Below are 21,751 nucleotides of genomic sequence, written 5' to 3'. Positions count from 1 at the left end.
TTGAGGACACTCCATAAATCTTCACACAGCCTCTGAGAATGTCTGACTCTTGTCTGGCCAAAGGCAGCTCACTTGCGCTCTGTGATCAGGGTCATATCATAGAGACGCTGCCACGAAACTTTAGAAGCATCTGATGCTTTGTCCACCTCTAGCACTTGAGCCTTTCAGGAGATGGAGCACAACACAGCATCAGTAGCTACAGGTGCTGTAGAGATGGGGGCCAGCCCCTCCATAAAGGTGCTGAGAGCACACAGAGAGAATGAGAGAACTCAGTGGCACCTGCCCACTACATTCTAGCAGCCATGACAAGCACCACCAAGGTGCAGGCATCAGTAATGTCTCCAGAGAGTGTGAGACATTACATTCCCATCACTTTGTTCTGAAGGCTGCACAGAGCACAGGGAAGAGGCCCTTGACTGAGACACCTGTCTTTATCTTGTGCAGGAATGTTTCACATCTGAGTGACTAGAACACTACTCATCAGAAAATCAAGCCATAGGCAGGGAGACATTTTTGGGAGTTTATTGACAATAGTGAACAGTACATACAAGTGATTAACACCCGAGCAACTAATTCTTCACAAGGAGGACTTCCTCATGAACCTGCTCCTGGGCCTGGCCAAGTTGGCCATTAACGGGTCCAGGCAGCGGGCGATCGAGGGGGTCGTCCAACCTGACTGTCTGCCCCTCTTCCGCGGCTACGTTCACGGCCGAGTGTCCCTGGAGAGGGAGCACACGGTGTCTGCTGGCACCATCGAGGCCTTCCGTGCCCGGTGGGCACAGCGGGAACTGGGGTGTTTTATTGACCCCTTTAAACACATTTTGATTTGATGTGTGTAAGTTTCCTTTGAATTTTGTCTTTAGATTTGCTGTTCCTTAATTTTGTCCCTCGTTTTGTTAATTTAGTTTAATTGTTTGACTCCGAAAGAGTTAATTCTCTTTAACTATCCTAACCCTGGAACTACGTCTTGGTGCTCGCCGGACAACCACAGCAGAGGGGGAGGCAGCCTGCTGACTGCGATGCCCTGTGTGTGATGACTTTGGCGGGTGTCCTCTGGAGGAACAAGACTTGGATGGCCCTGGCCTGCTTTCAGGGTACTGCTATGTGGCAGTGGCACCTTCCTCAGCCTGTGGAGCTGGAGCCATTGAGGTCACAGGGAGAGGGGAGTCAGATGGGCTGGATGCTCTCGGAGTCACCTGGGTGGGTCACCCCAAAGTGTGCACCTACAGATCCTCTTCCCTATGGGTGCCCGGGAGCCCCAGTCTGACTCCTTGAGGAGCATGGGTAGCTGGAGTGAGATCGAGCTGCCCGGCACCCCTCTCGTATACACACTGTTGGAAGCCAACTATGACATCAGCGATGGAGTTGGGTCCACACAGCAGTGCAGGAGCGAAGTCCTGGACCAAGGTCTCCACAATGGCCGCTTTCCTACCAATGTTGACTTCGGTATGCCAGCACTATCACCTCAGAGTGAAGGTGGCGGACTCCTCCATCGTGCCTTGCAATCTGAAGAGTGCAGCGGATGTTCCCGAGCTTGCCTTTGCAGCTCCAGCAATGACTGAGTCCAGGGCTCATCATCTGACTCGGACACAGCAAATTTCTGGCCTCCAGCAGTTCTCCGAGTGCCGGACACCTGGGAAGTGCCTGCTGCAGCTTGCAGTGGATCAGACAGTACGATGTGCTCACCAGATTGTGATCATAGGGCTACTCTAAAGCTAGGGCCCACCGAATTATGTGTCTCTGTGCTGGTGGCGGGTGTGGGTGAGCGCTGTGACGGGACGTCAGGGAGGTGCCTTCAGATTCCTCTTCAGAGGTTTCTTCGGAGCTTGATTGGAGGCCCTGGGTCATGGACTGTATCGGCTGTTAGGCAGATGTGCCTGTGAAAGCAAAGAGAGATAATTAGTACATGGCAGTGGCCTGTGAAAGAGGACACATCACTTGCGGCATGATTGTCTGATGGATGTTGCACTGCTGGATCCTCACTTGGTAGAGTATCGCCGACCTCACCGTCAGCACAGGACCGGTCAGGATCCTCACCAGCCAGCTGGATGGCTCTGTTTTTAAAGTCCGTGACGACCTTGATGTCAGGCATTCTCCACCAGTCTGAGATCTCTCAGCCTTGTTGTGTGCCAGCTTGTCCTGCATGGATAGAGATGGAGGATGTGTAAGCAAGATGCCTGCCAGGCCAGATGACAAGTATGCCTGACATGTGTGGGTGTTGAGTGGTCCCACGAACAGGATGAGGACAATGATGGTGAGTGTGAGAGAGTGAATGGTAATGTCCCTTGAACCGACAGTGAGTAAGGGCCCTGTGGAAGTGTGATGGATTTGTCAGTGTGTGAGTTGAGTGATAAGATGAGTGACTTACCCTGGCGGAACAGAGGAGATCATTCATCCTCCTGTGGCACTGGGTGACTGTCCTCTTGCAGGGCATTGGCACTGACCACTGCTGCTACCACCTCCCAAGCCGGGTTAGTGCTGTTGCTGTCCACCCTGCAGCAAAAGTGGTGATAGAGGACATTCCGGTGGGCCTCCGCAGCATCCAAAAGTTGCTCGAGAGACATGTTGCTGAACCTGGGGGCTGCAATCTTCTTCAGTTTCAGGGCCATGTCTTCCAGGCAGCAGTGGTGAGCTGGAAGCTCTGAGATGTGTGCTTGTGGCTGGACATGGCACCTGGCGTGAAGAAGCGGCGGGGTGATGGTGGGCAGGCGAATGACAGCCCGCCTGCCATGGAAACGGTATGTTTCCCAGGAGTGCATAAATAATGAGGCAGATTCAGGATGATACAGCATGAAAACCCACTATCACAGCTGGCGGGTAAAATGTTTTAGTGCACTTTTAGTGCAAATTTGGGAAATTCCGCTCTGAATGGTAACTGTAAACTCAGCCGTAAACTTACCATGACCTATTCAACTACTGCACAAAGACATCTGTCGATACATTTCAATGTTAAAAGCACAACTGTCTGATACTATCGTGAGATGTATTATTGAGATCACAAAACCAACATAGCAGCCAAAGATCAGTAAGATTTGGCATAATGCCTCCCTCATTTCTGACTTCTAATGAATCCCTCTGTGTTGGGTTAATGCCAAGCAGCAGTCAGGTCACTGAAGACTATGAGTTTGGGTATATGATAGAGACTGTAGACATCATTAAACAGGAGAGAACTGCATAGATGACAACCTGGAAAGCTTGCAAATGCCAACCAACAGTTTCAAACACAGCCTTATAAATAGAATAATACATGCCGTCAGGTTGAAAGTGCAGTGGCGCATGGGCTTGTTACAGGTGACACTTCTAGTATACCCCCTGCATTTCCCCACTTGTACAGCACAAAATTGTGGAAAATTTGCATGGATTTTTTTCTTGTTATTTTTTAAACAGAGGAATTGCAGAATATTTTACATCTGTTGCTATGTCTGATTGTTAAACAGTTTTAAAACTGTTTATATAGTTGTCACATTGACACAAGGCACACCTCCCCTCAATTTATAGAATTACACATCAGATATTTCACAACTCCAACCCACAACATGGAACAGCTTTCCAATCCCTTGCAATAGAAATTGGAAGGAGGGCCAGGAGCAGGGCCGCAGGAGAGGGGTCAGGAACTGCAGCATTACCAGTCTATGAATGCAGAGAAGTGGACACTACTCTGAAAATCTCACTGTATGAAATGCAGATGGTTGTCAGATATGAAACTGTTCATGATAATGGATGTTATGAATACTGATGCTTATAATTAAAGTGATGTACCTTATATTTTAAGCTTGGTCAGATTTGTAAAGGTCATATTTATCTCCACAAGCCATGCTTTGCCATTGAGAACGTCCATGAGGGGACAGGGCATTTAACCAGTGGTAATCAGCACCATTACAAAGTGCACTTTCTGGTAGGATGGCCAAAAATTAACAAAATACATTCTGACAGTGGCTGCTGTATCTGAGCAATAGGCATGTGTCAGATTGAGATCCACAAACAGAAGAACAGAGATATGCCATTCAGTCTCTTCAGCCTGCTCTGCCATTCAATTAGTTCATTACTGATCTGTTCCTCCATTTGCTTACATTTGACCTGGTGATGTCCTTACCTAGCAAAAATCTCAGTCTTGAAAATTCCAACTGATCCCTAGCATCACAACCTTTTTTGGGAGAATATTTCAGATTTCCACCATTATTTGTGTGAAAAAGTGCATTCTGATTTCACTCCTGAATGACCTAGCTTTAATTTTTTTGCTCTCATGTTCTGGATTCCCCTATCAGAGGAAATGGCTTCCCTGTAACCAAATACCCTGATTCAATCACCCCTCAACTATCTAAACTTAAGGGAATATAAACCAAGTTTATGCAACTTGTCCTCATAATTAAATTACTTACTATGCTTTCCAGCTGAAAATCTGGATATACAACTCTCGATTCCTTCATCCCAGTCATAAATGGAAAACTGAGGTTACAGTATAGATCCTTGGTGAACACCATCTGTCACTTCTCGCCAACGTTTCTCTTATGCCTAATGCAAAAGTAAAATACTGTGGATGTTGGAAATTCTAATGAAAGGGTATCAATCTAAAATATCAACTCCTTTTCCCTCTCTGCAGATGCTACTAAATCTAAGTATTTACAGTACTTTCTGTTTTTATTTTTATTATGCATGCTGTCAACCATATACCAACCCAAAAGGTTGCCTCAATTCCCCACACTTTTATTTTGGCAAATATTCTTTTGTTCAGAACCTCAGGCATCAACCCTGCTCAGTGGTACCATACAAACCTAAGCTAGAAAGACTGACTGTTCAGTGCAGCACTGAGGGAGCGCTGCACTGTTGAAGGTGTCATCTTTTGGATGTGACATTAAACCTCTCGGGTGACATAAAAGATCCCCTGACACTATTTCAAAGAGCAGGACAGTTCTCCTTGGTGTCCTGGCCAGTATTTATCCCACAACATCACTAAAAACAGATTATCCATTCATTATCTCATTGCTGTTTGCGGGAATTTGCTCTCTGCAGATTGACTGTCTCATAACTCCACATTACAACAGTGACTATAATTTATTGGCTACAAAGTGCTTTAGGATGTCCCGAGATTTTGAAAAGCATCATACAAGAGGTCTTTCTTCGATGTAGGTGATGTTCTATAATAAGCAGATGGTACAGTAATCAATGTTACACATTGTTTAAATCTATTTTCTTGCTGTGATTTGCTATGTGTAATTTTTCTAAAGTCTTGAAGTAATATTTGTATCACCTATTACCAGGTTTTCAAATTTACACCAACAGACATGAGCTGTAATCTCAGATAAATATTATTCCAATATGCAAGCCCCTTGTGGCTCTTGAGAATCATAAAGTAACATTTCAGTTGTTCTACAGCAGCAAAAATAAAAGCAAGCATTACTGGGAAAAATACACTCTTGGGGCTGAATTTTTCGCTGAGTGCGCAGGCATGTGCCCGACCCGCTCGAGTGTAAAATGATGCACGAGTGTCCTGACGTCATCACGCACTCATGTGGTTTCAGTTGGCTGGCGCGTGTGGGAGTCAATAGTGCGCCTGCTGACAATTAACAGGCCTATTAAGGCCATTAAAGTATTAATTAAATTAAATTTTTTGCTGCCTGTCCAACCTTATGGTTGGCGGGCAGGCAAATTAGCCAGGCGGCCTTTGGATTTTTTATGAAACCTCATCCATGGAAGGGTTGAGGTTTCCAACAAGAATTAAAAATTTAAAAACGTTGAAACGTCATTTATAACATGTCCCTGCTCATGTGACAGAGTCACATGAGGGGACGTACTTTTAACATTTGTAAGTTTTTTATTTTTGATTTTAAAATTCTTCAGCTCCCTGAAGCAGCTCTGTGCCTCAGGGAGCTTTCATTGCGAGCACGTGTGCAAACTTCTGCACTCGCCCTCTTCCCGCCCTGGCAGCGCTCAGCGTTGTAGTGTGCGTTTCACTATGGCTAGCCGTTAATAGGCCAGCGAGCGTGAAATCGATATCGGGATCCGATCGCGGGCAGTGGTTGGCTTTGTGACCGCCCCCATGCCTGCCTGCCCATCGAGATAAAAATCTTGCCCTTAACATGTGTTTAACATGAATGATGAGATCCAGGACACTGAATGACGCCCAACACCGCAGTCCAAGGCCATTAACTGCTAAATAAATCCAATGTGATGTTGAGATAAAACGTTACATTACTTACTGGAGCTATGACATTTCTCATTTGAGAAAGTTGACTCATAAGTAAGATAATTCCCATATGGTGCAAAAACAGGGGGGGAGGGGCACTGATTTAGGGAAACTGCAATAAAACAGATCAGATGACTTCTCTCCTTGCACGAGCCCACATCTCCCCCACCCTGCACCCACCTCACCAAAATAAAACAAATTCTCTTCCCCAAAAGGAAATGGATGCTGAGTTAATCCAAGACTGAGGGGGATAGATTTTTTTAGGTAGGTAAATGGAGTTGAGGTACAAGTCAGACACGATCTAGTTTAATGACAGAACAGCTCAAAGGCCTGAATGGCCTCCCCCTTTTCCTGTATAGGTCAGATCAGGTCAAAGGCAAAGAAGTTATGTTGGTGGAAATTGATTTCTTTCTAGGGATGAGCAACACACAAGCACAGGTATTAAATGTTGCCCCTCATTTGTTCAATCTCCTTGTAAAAGCAGAAGTTTACCAAAGCAGTACTGTGGCAGCATTCTAACAGCCCACATCTTGTAATTGATTTGGAGCACAGCAATCCACAGCAAATGGAATCTGTGCTGCCAAGTCAAGATGATGATGCTCGGTAAAAGCATACATACTGGCGCAGATTTTAGATGGGCTTGAGAAGGACTCGCTGCATATCACCACAACAGATCCCTTACTGCGAGTAATACAAGGAGCTACGATTGACAAATCATTTTGCATTGCATTGACTTTGCTAATTACCTAGATTGGCAACACCCTTGTGTTCTGTCTACAAAAGAGGCTTGTATAATATTCACATTATTTAAGTGACCCTTCCTTCTGATGGGAAAAGTGAAATGGCAGTAAAATGTTGACACTATACTCAGGCTACAGACACAGCAGACAAAGCACTTCCATTTGGTATTACCAGACTTCAAAATGGATACTGTCTAGGTGGCAGGAATGTTCCTGATGAAGGGCCTTATCAAATTTTGCACTTGAGACAACTGGTGAGTCAGTAGGAGGCCAGGTGAACAGAAGTGCCTGATTTGATTTTGGGCGTGAGAATGGATAATGGCAGAGTCAATCATGCCAGAATGCTTTAGTGATCTGAAATAAGCTTTCTTAAATTATCTTTGCATGATCCATATTAATGGAGGATGTTGGAAGGGAATTCCAATGGCACAATACAGTTACGTTGCATTTTTTGCATTAACCCTTGTTGTTAAATGGCTAGCGAAAAAAATGTCCACCAGGTTATGATTGTTCTAGGTCATTATTGGATACCCAACTGAGAATGAGTTCTTGCATTGTACATATTGAATGATTCATGCACTGGCTGAGCAAGCACCATTTCCAATCCATGGTGGGTTGGTGGGGGGGGGGAAGAGAGTCTTGGAAACACTTTAAATCAGAGTGCTTGTTATCATCATCCTGCTCTTCTGCCTCAAATGCATGAGTTAGAGCAGGAATTACATATAAACAAGGCATACAATAAATACAGCAAAATTATACCGTAGGAAACTATGCAAAATCTAAAAAGTATATAAATGGGAGTGATTCTTTGGTGTAAGGCAGAATATGAAAGACGACTGATGGTCACAATAAGGATTAATAGGTTAAATATATTAGTAATAAAATGAGTGGAATCATTCAGAGATGATTAAGTAAATTTAAAATGAATGGTTGGGAATAGCAAGATGTGAATAAGTATATTGCCTCAGTCTTTATGGAGGAGGAATGGAGTGAGAAGAGAGGAAGGCATGGAAGTGATGCAGCTGCACATAAACATTTAAAAGAATTTTACTTAATTCATTATCTTTGTCATGTCAATTTTCCTGATAATACATTGTCCCTCATACAGTGCAACGCACCACTGCCATAAAACAATAAATTCTGTAACTTATTGTGAGCAACCATGTGCAATCTGCTAACGTTATACATACTTCATGTCACATTTTAGACATCACATGCTATCTAATGTGAATATCTATACTGAACTTATAAAAAAGTAGCATAAAAGGAACAATGTCAGTCATTTTCAAAGTGCAGAAGAATTCTTTAGGATATGGGGATATCCAGAGCCATAACATCTGCATATGCTTCTGGCAAAAAGATCCAGGATCTGTCTCCAAACTGAAGAACAATTAACCTTTGAATGATGGCATCCAATGCTAATTTAGGAATTAAACCTTATTAGTTTTAATAAGACAGGCAGACCAGCTCTGCCCTGATGACTTAACATCACCATGGTGCCCCTGACCACCAACGAAGAATGAAAGGATCAGTTAGTGATTGTTTAGACATCAGTCTATGCTTTAATACACAAAATGCTTAGGTATAAAGAGGAAGTGTTGTACAAATCATTGTTGCACTTCCTAACCCAAAGATACACTTGTTCACCAGTTAATGTAAATCAGTGCAATGTAGTCAGGGGAGAAAAGTGCAATTGAACTGTGGCTGTAACTTAGAATCAAGGCAGGGAGGTACTGCTGAGCCAGTGCTGCATCAGAGAGGTACACCGATGGTCACTGTCAGGTTGATGCATGGACTGAACTACATTTTTAACAAGAGGAAGAATTATAATAGCTGAAGACAATGAGCTATCGGATGGAGGTGCCCAATGTCATATATAAAAAAAAATCAGGATACAGAGCACAATTAATGTCAACACTCAAATCATAGACACACATGCCAGACAAATAAATTGTGAACAACAAAGGTTAAAAGGCTGCAACTCCTTGCCCTTTCAACGTACCAGTTTGTACTTCATGAACTGTTATAACCATTTCTTTGCTCCATTACACTGCACACTTGGTAATTTAACTTGAACCATCCTGAGCTTTGTGTGCACTTTACAGTAAGGTCACTGTGATAGCCTATGAAAGGAAACCTCGAGTTATACCTACCCTGTATCATCAGAGTGATCTTTCCTGTCTGCTTGGCCAATGTGCAGAGATAATTCCTCAGCACCATCCATGCTCTGCCCTGACCGCATGTCGTTCAGTGTGCAAAAGGAGGTCACTCTCTGATCTGTGGGTACAGAAATGAAGATGGTTACCATGCAGTGCAGGACATCACATTCAAAGAGTGACAAAAGGCTGTGGTGCTACAGCAGTTCAGTCAGGGTCACCAGAAAACCTCACATTCAGCATTATCTCCCCTCATTTGGTTAATGCCAAAGGCAGGTTTGTGACATTCATAAAGTATTCAATTCAAATCACTCCCAGGACTGAGATTTTTGCAACACCGCTACAAGGGAAAGCAGTAGACATCAAACCCTCAAAAGCTTACTTGCTTTTTGACAGTTACATCCAGAGGCTAGCCACATGTCTATACATATCAAAGATAACAGATAAATTCATTTTGATTAGCTGTTTCTAATTGGAGTGGTAGGATGTTCTTACCTAGGCCTCCAAAAACCAGCAGAATCCAAAGAGACATTTTAAGCACACTGTCCTTTTACTTCATCTTAGCTACATCATGCAAATATGCAAAGGATCACAAAACGAGTACCACTTTCACATCACTGCAACTATAAAACCACAACAGTCACCTTGGTGGCAAGTGTGATGGTGAACAGACCCAAGATCTTCAACAGAGTCAAAGCCTGATATTAAAATTGAAACAGCCTTTTAACCTTTCCCATGGTATCCACAGGCTTCTGATTACACTCTGGAGCATTCCAGCATATAGAAATCAAAGTACAACAGCATTCCCAATAAAGAGCTCAACAACTTTGCAATAAGCAGCCCTGAAGATCACTCAATTACTCCTAGATCAGCAGGTCTCAGAAACAGCAAATGGGGTTGCAAGCTTTGAGACTAAACTCTGCACTAGCACTGAGGTCCAGGTGGGGTCCGGTCCTGCTCTTGCCCTGCTTGTCTTTCAGTCTCCCTCTCTGGCTTCACTGAGTCTTGAAGCCTGACCCCAATCATGAATCCGGCAACTTTGCCTCTGCTGCTGAGCTGCAGCCTGCTTGGGCCCAACCCCATCACCCTGGTGCCACGGAACAATCTGGGCTCCAATATCAGCCACCTCAAGCCTGATTTATCCCAATTTTGTTGATTTAGTTTAATTGGTTTCATTTAAAAGATTATCAGCCACCTCAAGACCCTCAACCCTTGCTTCTACTGCTCCCTGGCCAAGGTCCTTGAGCTGGAGCGGTTCAGATGAGGTAATAATTGGTGAGTACACAAAGTAATATTTTTACAAAGTACTTTAAAAACACAGATTTTCAAATTTATGTATTATACATTGATCTATGATACGTGAACTTTAATAATTATATATTGAATGTTATTATGCTGCTTTATTGCTGTTTTGTTTTTGTTGACGTCTGGGGTCATCTTAATTTTCAAGAATTAAAATGATCTCAAATTGGAAAATAGTTTGGAAGAGCTGACCTAGAGGCCGATAGACCTGAACTAACTAACAAATTATCAGCGAGTTGGAAAGTGTAAACAGGTGAAAGTATTATCGCACAGCCCACTGAAATCATACATTCAACAACTCTGTCTAAAGAAAAATGACAGGACTCACTTAAAAAAAAATTACACAAAAATGGTTACAGTATTGCTGAAAAAAAAACCATGTGGTCTAAGCTTTTCGTCTTGTACTCATTGGGCAGAATTTTCCCATTGGCGATTTGGGGGCGGGGCCCGCTCGCCGACGGGAAAATGACATGGGATGACGTCAGGAGAACCCCTGCGAAATCAGCTGTCCGCTTGCCGACCTGTCAATGGCCAATTAAGGCCATTGTCAGCATAATTAAGCTTGTTAAATGCCCTGCCCGTCCAACCTTGAGGTTGGCGGGCAGGCCAGGAGCCCCAGCGGGCTTCTGATAATACATGAAACCTCATCCACTGGCAGGATGAGGTTTCATGTCCGTTTTTAAAAACTTCAATAAAGTTTATGTGCTTCTTATTAACATGTCCCATCTCGTGTGACATTGTCACATGAGGGGGACATGTTAATAATTTTAATATTTTTCTATTTTTAAAGATTTTTATACTGTCAGTAATCTCCCTGAGACAGCACTTAGTCTCAGGGAGATGTGCGCACTTTGACAGATTGGGAATCCCTCCACCCCCTGCACAGGAAGCAGTTTAACTGTTTCCTGGTGCATTCTCCATGGCAATACTTCTACCAGAATGCCCTTCCCAACCAATCAGCACCCTCTTCTCATGCAGTATAAATTGCTGTTCCCTTTAGATTTTGTACTCTTGCTACTCTGTCCTGATGAGTGCAAGATGAAAAGCTTCAATGCATGTCTCTTTTTTCAGCAATACTCAAGTTGTGTACTACCTAGCAATTTAAAATGATTCTACTTTGGAAACTTCCTTCTGTCTGTTAGAAACTTCTAATGGTTAGTATGTACAGTTCAAAAAATCTCTGGGAAATCTAGCCACGTTACATTTGACCTCAAGTGCCTAACTTTACTAACATTCTCTCCACTGACCTCCTGAGCTCCTGCCTACATCCCACTGACCTCCTGGGTTCCCTCCTTTAGTCTCCCAACTGACCTGTCAATCACCCTCTTACAGTCTCCCCACTGACCTCCTGAGCTGTACCCTCCATTTCATCATCACTTTGGCTCTCTTTTCCTCTCCAATGTATGAAATTTAGAATCATGGTCCTCATTTACAAACCACCTTGCTCCACCCTGCCTCTATAACATCCTCCCAGTAGAGCCCTCAAACCCACCCATAGTCTTGCTCCACCTTGCCTTTACAAGATCCTCTTACCACAGCCCTTAAATTCATCCATGGCCTTGCTCCACACCGCTTCTACAACTTTTTCCTTCCCTAGCCCTCAAACCCACCCACAATCTTGCTCCATCCTGTCTTTGTCACTTCTAGTCCTTTATCCCTGTCTTTTCAACTCCTTACTCCAACCTCCCATGCATCACCCCCTCCACCCCTCAGTAGCAGAGTTGTTGGTGATCTGTACTGTTGCTTCTCAAGGCTCTCCGCATGCTTCTTTTAAAAAGCCTACTCTGTCTATCCTTTCGACCATGTTTCAGTCATTACTTAACAACCATACCACTACTCAGAATTCATTTCTTTGCAATGGTATTTATTCCGGAAAAAAGTTGTATAAATGTAAGCAATGTTGTTGTACTTAGCATAGGAACTGGAGTAGGCCATCTGGCCTCTCAAACCTGTTCTATTGCCATTCATTAAGATCATGGCTGATCTGCAACCTAACTCCATAAACCCATCTTTGCCCCATATCTTTCAATACCTATGGATGACAAAAATCTATCAATCACAGCTTTAAAATTAACAATTAATCTTGCATTAATTGTTGTTTACAGAAGAGAATTCCAAACATCTACTCCCCTTTGTGTGTAGAAGTGTTTCCTAATTTCACTACTGAAAGGTCTGACCACTACTTTTAGACTATGCCCCCTAATTCTAGACTCCTCCAAACAACAGAAATAGTTTAACTCTATCTACCCTATATTATTGCTGAAAAAAGAGACAATGCTGTCAAAGCTTTTTGTTTTGCACTCATCAGGGCAGATTAGCAAGAATATCAAATATAAACGGAACAACAATTTTATACTGCATGAGAAGAGGGTGCTGACTGGTTGGCAAGAGGACTGATTGGTAGAGGCATTGCCATGGAGAATGTACTAGGTAACAGTTAACTGCCAAGCTTTTATTCAAATTCAAACCAGACAGGTCAACTCTGATTGGTCAAGGCATTCCCATGGGGAATGAATCAGGGAATGGCTGTACCCTAAGCTTTTGTTTAGTTGAGAAAGGTGCAATGCGTGGACGTGCTCTTTCTGTTTGCAAAGGATAGGATGTCTATGAATATATGTAGCTTCTAGTGTTTGTAAGTGAGCCTCACTGTGTGCCTGACTGATGATCTTAAATTTGTTGCCTGTATAATTCTTAGCACAATCAGGAATAGTTTAGCAAATGCTGTCCAATTGCAAAATCACATCTAATGTTGGACACCATGATCTGAGTTTTGCAAGCATGGACTGGTTGAGTACAGCCAGTACTTTGCTTGTTGTGAACAGCTGAAGGGATGTACCCATTTCATTTGTTCTATTCAATAAGTTTAAAACTTGGATCAAATCACTAAATCCCTAGTTTGTTTAATATTTCCTTGTAATTTAACCCTTGGTTTAACCCAGGTAAACTATACTGCAAGGCCAATGTATCCTTCCTAAGATGTGGTGCTCAGAACTGTTCACAGTATTCCAGGTGTGGTCTAACCAGAGCTTTGTATAACTCTATCCCCTTGTATTCTATTGCTCTAGATATAAAGATAAGCATTACCATTAGCTAGCTGATTGTTTACTGTACCTCTTCATGTCATTTTAATGATCCAAGTACTTGTATCCCCTAGTAGTTTTGGACCTCCACTGTTTCTAGTTTTTGAGCAGTTAGAAAGCACTTTGTTCTATCCTTTTTAGATCCAAAGTGGACGACCTTCAAGAAATTAATTGAGGAGTTGTATTCAACGACAGTGAATAGGATGTGGTTTTAGCTTGCTGGAGTTCTATGCTTTGATCTGAATTACCTAGGAGTTTATCTAGAGTCTCTTTATGTAGCAGAATGCACGAGGATTTTATATTCAAAATCAGATGTGTTTATATGGATTGCAAATATAAACTCCACTGTCCTGACACATTCCAACAGGCACAAATGCATTTTAATATTTGCAGCCAAAAATAATTACCAGAATGATTAATCAGAATATATTAATACAGAAAATTTTCTAAAATTAAAAGCTTTTATGGTATGAAACACAGTGATAAGAAGAGGAATTTAGGACCAACACGCAATAAAAATGCTTCAACCAGCTGGAAACGGGCTAAATTAATCTAGATTTCTTTTTTCAAAAACAGAAGGATTTCTCTTCACCCCATCTTTGATGTGGTAACAGAAGTAGAATGTATAGCAAAATGTTTAACAGTAAAATAAAACTGCAGCTTAATGCACAGAATGGCAAAGAAGGGGTCAGATGTCACATTCCGCAAGGCTATGCCTGCGAGAGAGGATGATAGAATAACTATAAGATACACAAAATAAAGTAGGGAATAGGAGAAATTATTTTTGGCACAACATGCAATAGCCTCGATAGGACTAAATAGTGAAATAATAAACCGCCAAACCTACAAAAAGCAGCCATCACCACATCAAATAGTCCAGTTCCTTGTCAGACACTTGCATCTCTTCAGAAAGAAGACAATAGTTTGATATTTTGCGCTGATTTGAATAAACTAGTTTAAAGGTTGCATTTGTTAGCCAGAGGCTATTTACAATGCCAGTGTTAAGTGTATTGTTTCAAACAGAATTAAATTCCTTTTAATATTCATTGAAAGAAGGCAATCCAACTTTGGTACACAGTTAATATACTTCTCAGCGATCTGAAGTGAATTGATGCTTTCTCTGGGCAAAATTAATGGAACAAATATTATTTCCTAAATTGTCAAATGGAATCAGTGTTTAGTTTTAAAATTAATTATAGTCAGGAATATTTTGAAAATAAAATTGGCCCCAAGCAAGCAAAAACAAACCAGTTGCGCATTCCTGATCACTATCCAGTTGGAAGTGCATTATCTGATGCCATTGAGAGCAGAATCAGGTTTGGTTTTGCTGCCTCTCACGGTCAAACAGCCTCTAGACAATCACCATAAATAAAGAATACCATCTGGGCAAGTACCAGAGAACTGCCAGTAACAGTAGAACTGTAGTAAATGTACCCACTATCAGCAGAGAATGGGAGAAAGTCGATATTTAAAAAAGGTACCCATGATTTTCAAGGCCTTCAAAGTTTTGTTGCAGCTACAGCTTATGTGGTTAGTGATTGTTTATCAATTCCCAACATCAAGAGACTAAAAGGACAGTATCCATATCATCTGGGAGCTCTGAACTGAGTTTATGTTTCAGCAAATGAAATCTAGCAGAAAATTTCACACCACATTAGAGAGGAATTCCATTTTTTGTTACCTTCAAGACCTATCAAGAAAGAGATGTAAACAAAATTTGTGCACATACTACACAAAAGAGCAACACACAAAGAGCAACAGAATGAACCACTGAGCAGCTTGAAGTACAGTCTATTATTCGTTCTTAATCTGTTCTTCAAGTTTCTTTTCAGGCCTCGCAAGAAAAAAAATTCGATAATGGGAATGTGGGCGTCGCATAATCAGTATTTATTGCCCATCCTTAGTTGTAAAAGAGCCAGAGATGATGAGCTGCCTTTTTGAAACACTGCATTTCATGTGGTGAAGGTACTCCTACAGTACCATTACATAAGGAGGTCAAGGATTTTGACCCAACCCAATGATGAAGAGTGAATGGTAAGTTATTTCCAAGTCAGGAAGTGTGTGACTTGGGAGGACCATTTGGAATTGGTGGTGTTCCTATGCACCTGTTGCCCATGTCCTTCTAAGTGGTAGAGGTCATGGGTCGCAGTGCAGCCATAGTGCACAAGTAGTGGAGTGAATGTTTAAGGTGGTGGATGGGGTGCCAATCAAGTGCGCTGCTTTGTCCTGGATAGTGTCATGCTTTTTGAGTTATAGAGTTATTCAGCCTCCTGAGTCCCATGCCAGCTCTCTGTAGAGCAATCCAGTCAGTCTCATTCTTCCTCTTCATCCATCTAACTCTTCAAGTTTATTTCCCTCAAATGCCCATCCAATTTTCTTTTGAAATCATTGATCATCTCCACTTCCATATCCTTGTAGGCAGCCAGTTTCAGGTCATTACCACTTGCTGCATGTACCCCATGTATCTCCTGTCCAAAATCTTTGTACCATCAGCTAATGCGAACAGCTTTTGCTTATGTTCCTTAACTAAACCTGTCATAATCTTGAAGATCTCCATCAAATCTTCCATCAAACTCCTTTGTTCTAAGAAGAACAACTCCAGCTTCTACACCCTAACCTTGTAGCTGGTCAATGGAATCAAGCATTTTGTTCTCCCTGGGCAACTCTTCATGTCAAATAGCGATATACAAGGTATCTCATCAATGGGACAAAGATACGAATGCTGCTTTTCCACAGCAAACACAGCTGACTCCTCAAAAAAAACACAAAGACTTCATACGCTTTGGCAGTAAATTCTAATAGTGTACCAATTTCCCAGACCTCATCTTCCAATGGATTACTTGGTGCTAGAATGGCTTCTTTCTCATAAGCTGAGCCAATCCAGGTCCAGAAGGTCTTTTTGCATCTGCTGCAATGCCTTCTGGGTCCACATCCTCCAGCCTAGCTTCAAAAAGAATTGAGAGATCCACAGTCTCAAATTCCGCCCAGGGTCTAGTGGATGGTGTCTCTGTGATGGAGAGTGAACCACCGCTCAATGAATAACCTCACCAGCTGCTGTAGGATGAATATCCAATGGTTTTACACATGACTTTGGAAATTCTTCCATGAAAGGTATCCAGTTGTCCTATAGTAGGTCATCATCTGCTTTTTCCAGAGTGTCCAGTTGTATACAGACATCTCCATTCATTAAAAATATGTTTTGATTGTAGACAACATAGAGGGTCTCAACACACTGTCACCCTTTGTAGTGAAGGGTGGTGGTTATCTGACCTCTTACTGGACACTTCATGCTAACTGGACCTTGTAATTTAATGTTTGATGGATAGAGGGATACTGTTTGGAGCCTGTCCAGGTGATCAGCTAGTATCGCAACGCCAACTCTGGTGTCAATTTTAAAGCCTTTAACTGCCACTGTAACTAGCCAATAGTCTCGATAGTGACCATTTACTTCTCCTAGGAACTGTGTAATTTTGTGTTTGTCATCTTTTCCAATTTCTAGAATAGTTTGCATTTCATAAATGTTCTCCTATCTTCTTCTTCTATTGAAATTGTTAGATTACAGAACCATGAAGTGTCCTGCCTTTCCATTTCGGTCACTCTCTGCGCCCCATGCTTAGCAATCTTGAGGTTGTTTCTTTGTGCCACAGTGTAAGCGCCTCAAGATGGCTGCTGCAGGGTTTTCTGCCCTTTTGTCTGTTTTGGCGGGCTTTTGAGTAGGTGGGGTTGCTGCCCTTGGGCCTACCTAACTAAGTCATCTAAAGCCTCATTATGTTGACGGATTATAGCCTGACTTAGCTCTCTGAGTTTAGCCTGCCCAGCGTACTGAACTGTTTGATAGGGTGTGAGGTCATCTTTCATACGTATAAAATCTGGCAGCTATTCATTGCAGACACTGACAACAATGCAGCTGTGAATGGCCTCATCTTTCAATGCACCTTACCCACAAGAATAGGCTAAGCGATATAGGTCGGTATAAAACAATTCGACGGATTCCCGTGGTCTTTAGGATCTCTGATTAAATTGTGTCGTTCGATCATGAGGTTTTGTTTTGAGGTTTGCAGAGGTCTCTTCTATCCCGTCTCAAGATGATATTGTCAGCGACAGGTCCCACGGCATAAAGGAATGAACTAACCTGGTGCTTCTGCTCTTTGGCATGCAAACCCAATGCTGCCTGATAACTTAGGAAGTGTTTCTTCTACAAGTCCCAATGTTGGTCTCTCTGTGGGCCTGTAGTCTCTCGAGGTTTTCAAAAGGCTGCAGAAAGGGCACTGACTGCTTAATTGGTGCTGGCATCGCTACTGATTCTCAATGTACTCCTCACCAAGGTTTTCAAATTCCCACTACTATCAGGTCTTCTTATCAATGATATTGTTAAGGTTTGTTAATGCCAATTACATTATTATGGTTTGTTAATGTCAATTACATTGTTAAGGGAAACAGGTGCTAGGTATTTGAACACATATAAATAGGAGATAGTTGGACACTGGGTGTATCTGAGGACTATTGACACTGAAGTCAATAAACCCTCTCAGCAAAAATTAAGTGTCTTAGTTTGGACTTAATCAACAGTGTGGACCCTAGTAACATTGGTGGCAGAGGATGGTTGGCCTAAAGGTGAAGATTCAAAACTAAGATGCCTTTTCAGATGGAAGATAGTAATTGGAGTTATTTTGGAGAAGAATGGCAGAAACCAAGTGTAAATTATCAGGGTATGATTTTCCACTGTTGCTTTGTGAAGCAGAACCTTATGACCAATGGAAAAATGAAGTAGATACGTGGACAAGGATTATGTTCTTACCAAAGGAAAAGCAAGGTATGGCCTTGGCACTTCCTATTCCCATCAGAAGCAGGATCAGGTACAAAGCGTTTTCAGAGCTAAAGGTTCATCAATTGGACACTGAGGAAGGATTGGATAAACTCTTTAAATTTATGGGCAAAATTTATAAGAAAGATGATCTGTTAAATGCATATGAGGTACTGTCAGACTTTGATAAATTTAAAAGGATATTCCAGAGAAGAATATAATCATGCAACTTAACAGGTTATATACACGATTGCAGAAATTCTATCTGGAGATCCCTAATTCAGTACTCGCTTTCAAATTGTTGGATTGTGCTAATTATCAAACATTGATAGGCTTCTGGTTTTGACAGGAGTTCGATTCTCAGGAAGAGATATGCTTCTGGAATAGATGTCTGAAGCTTTTAAAAAAATTCTGGGGAAACATTCATTTCCAGCCACTTTCATGGCACCAATGGAACATTCAGTGGTAACACAGAAGATGGAGCATTTTGAAACTATTTAGATATGTGCAAACATCAATATGAAAGAAGAATCGCAAACAAAAGAATTAAGGATAGAGACCCTTTTGATAGCTCTAACAGACAATAGGAATTGGGTACCTATGGCAGGAGAATGAAAATCAGGAATAACAGGAATGGTAAACATTTGCTTCATATATGACTTGGAATATCATTATGCGATGAATTGTCTGAAATAACAGGACTTTTGAAATGACACATGACAAGGAAGGATTGGAGGATTGGAAGGGGAAGATGACGATACTGATCAGTCAGAAGCTTTAGTCTGGTAACGGGTACTCTAGTTGCGGACTCATTCAATTGTGCTGTGTTAGAAATGGGTGCAAGTCCACAGTATGTGGAGTGGATCGGTTAAAGTGTTACCTGGATACTCTAAATAGCAAAGACTGAAGTAAGCTTAAGGAATATGAAAGTTCCACTTACTTCAGGCTCGGAGATGATTAACACATTCAAGTCACTAAAGAGAGTGGTGATTGTGTATAAAAATAGCCTGGATAAACCATTTTATTGGGACAGATGTAGTATCCAGTGAAATCTCTTACTGTTGAGCAAGTCATCTATGAAAAGGGCTCAAGTGAAATTAGATATGGAACACGATAAAGCCATTGTTTTTGGGAAATCTGTAAATTAACGTTTACGCAATCAGTGCATTATTGTATCCCCTTAACAAGATCTAACATTTCCAATCACGATATTAAAGGATTGTTGGTGACATCGGGGGTAAAAGTTTAAAGGAAAAAAGACAAATTGTTTTGAAACTACATTGGCAGTTTGCCCATCCACCATATCATAAGTTAAAAATTCTACTAAAGGATGCAGGTGTAATGGATGATGAATATACTAAACTTAACTTGAAGGTATGGGATAAGGACAAAAACATTTTTCTCTTACACTTCATAGACATGGCTACTAGATTCGGTCTGTCAACAGTAATACATAGTAAAGACAAAAGGTAATTGTGGAAAAGATAATGGAAAGGATCTGGACTGGGTGCACCAGTTAAATTCCTAACTGACAATGGGGGTGGAATTTGCCAATGATGCAATTAAAAGTATATGTGAAAATATGAACATTGTAGTAATGAACAGAGTAACAAAGTCCCTTTAGTAATGGGGCTTATGAAAGAAATCACATTAATTGATGAAATGCTTAACAAAATCATAGCTGACCACTGATCTGTAAACTGACATCTGCCCTGGCATAGGCAGTCCATGCGAATAATTCGCTTTTAATGGTTGGGGGCTACAGTCCCTATCAATTAATTTATGGGGAAAATCCAAAAATACCTTCAGTGATGTGGGATCATCCCTTGGCCTTGGAGGGAACCATGGTTATTTCAAGTTTTTCCTGAGCACCTGAATGCCCGGCATGCAGGGAGAAAGGCACTTATCAAGGGTGAGATTTCAGAGAAAATTCTGCGAGCTTTACAGTACTGCATAAGGCCATCAGAAATAAATTTTAATCCAGGTACATGGTATAGTACAAAAGAGAAGGGCAGAAAGACTGGAAAGGCTCAGGTAAGGTTAAAGGCTGTGATGGCAAAAAAAACAATTTTACAACAAGGCAATCAAACTGTTAGGGTACATTCCTTGAAGCTAATTGGCATTGATTACACATTTACAGAATCTGAACAGGTAACAAAGTGAAGAGGCAGCATGGACTTCACACACACATATGTTGGGCAATTACGAGGTGCAGATTATGGCAGATAAAGGGATGACTGGATATGAACAAAGTGGTACTGAAGCACAGGATATGGCTACTTATCCCAAAGGACAACTATCCAAATTTGGCACTGGAGTAACGTAGGAGCCAGTGAATGGAGGGATGCCACCATTATAGGGAGAGCAGGAAAAGCCACCAGCAAATATAAACATTGGCTGAATAGGCAAGAAGAGGGGCAAAAAGAGGTAGAGATATGGAAGGCCAGAAAATGCAGCGTGTGTTCTGAAAGTGGACTGGGAAGAGATCACGGACTTGTGAAAGGGACTCTGATCATAGGAGGGAGAGATCATGTAGCAATAATCCAGAAGGAGATAGGAGGGCAAGTAGACAAGAACAAGGACCATAGAACAAGCTACATATGCCATTAGAAGTAGAAACCCTCATGATCAAGAAGTTTTGGTGGCTACTAACAAATTATAAGTTGATAAAGGATGCCAAACAAAGAGTTGGAAAGAATTTGGTGTATACACTGAAATGCCAGGCAGAGACATCCAGCCTTATCACACTGGTGGATATGCATAGAAAAGGTACTTCCTGATGGCACATATAAGGCTAAAGCTAGACTATTGGCTTGGGGTTTCAAAGAAAGACTTGTTGATCAAGATGTCAGAGTGGACTCCCCTACTGCAGGAAAAATAAGCTTGAAGATTTTATAAGCTCTTTGAGCAAAATATTCCTGGGAATGTAAATTGATTGACAGAAAAGCTGCATTTTTGCAGGCTGAGAAATTTCAAATGCAATGTTTTTAAAACCACTGAAAGAAGCTGTGGAAATTAAACAAATCTGCTTATGGGTTGAATGATGCGCCAAGGGTATGGTATTTCTCAGTTAGGTCTGCCCTGCTGAAAAAGGGTTTTATTCAGCTAAAGGTAGACCAGCAACGTTCTATTGGTATCACAAGGAGAAAATAGCAGGCATCTTTATAATGCACATTCGACGTTCATTCGAAAGGGGTGTTGCTGAAAAAAGGTTGAGGATTGATCTTGCTAGCATAAAGGAAATGTTGGAAAGAAGAGATTTCCAAAATAAAATGGGTGCATGCAAGTCACCAATTGTCAGCCTGTCTTATGAAGAGAGGTGCTTTCTCCAAGAAATTATTAGATGTACTGGAAGAGGGATGCCTTGTGTCACAATGAAAATATGAGGATCAGTATTTTCTTTGATTGCTTTGTAATTATTTATATATGGCAAAGAAGAAAGAAAAAAGTTTTGCTTAATAAAAGGGGGAGTGGATATGGGATCT

General features: G+C 41.7%; 1 protein-coding gene across 2 annotated transcripts in view; it reads right to left on the bottom strand.

Annotated features, from left to right (window-relative positions):
* The window catches only part of LOC121277854 (signal-induced proliferation-associated 1-like protein 2), a 647,580-nt gene that overhangs the window by 38,425 nt on the left and 587,404 nt on the right, over window positions 1–21,751 (bottom strand). For both annotated transcript variants that reach the window (XM_041187562.1, XM_041187563.1), the window contains exon 20: window positions 9,078–9,201. In XM_041187562.1, coding sequence (XP_041043496.1) covers window positions 9,078–9,201 — 124 coding nt within the window. The remainder of the gene's footprint in view (window positions 1–9,077; window positions 9,202–21,751) is intronic.

Source organism: Carcharodon carcharias, chromosome 5 (genome assembly GCF_017639515.1).
Source record: "Carcharodon carcharias isolate sCarCar2 chromosome 5, sCarCar2.pri, whole genome shotgun sequence".
NCBI lineage: Eukaryota > Metazoa > Chordata > Chondrichthyes > Lamniformes > Lamnidae > Carcharodon > Carcharodon carcharias.
Note: the sequence above shows the minus strand (reverse complement) of the source record. Positions and strands in the feature narration are given on the sequence as shown.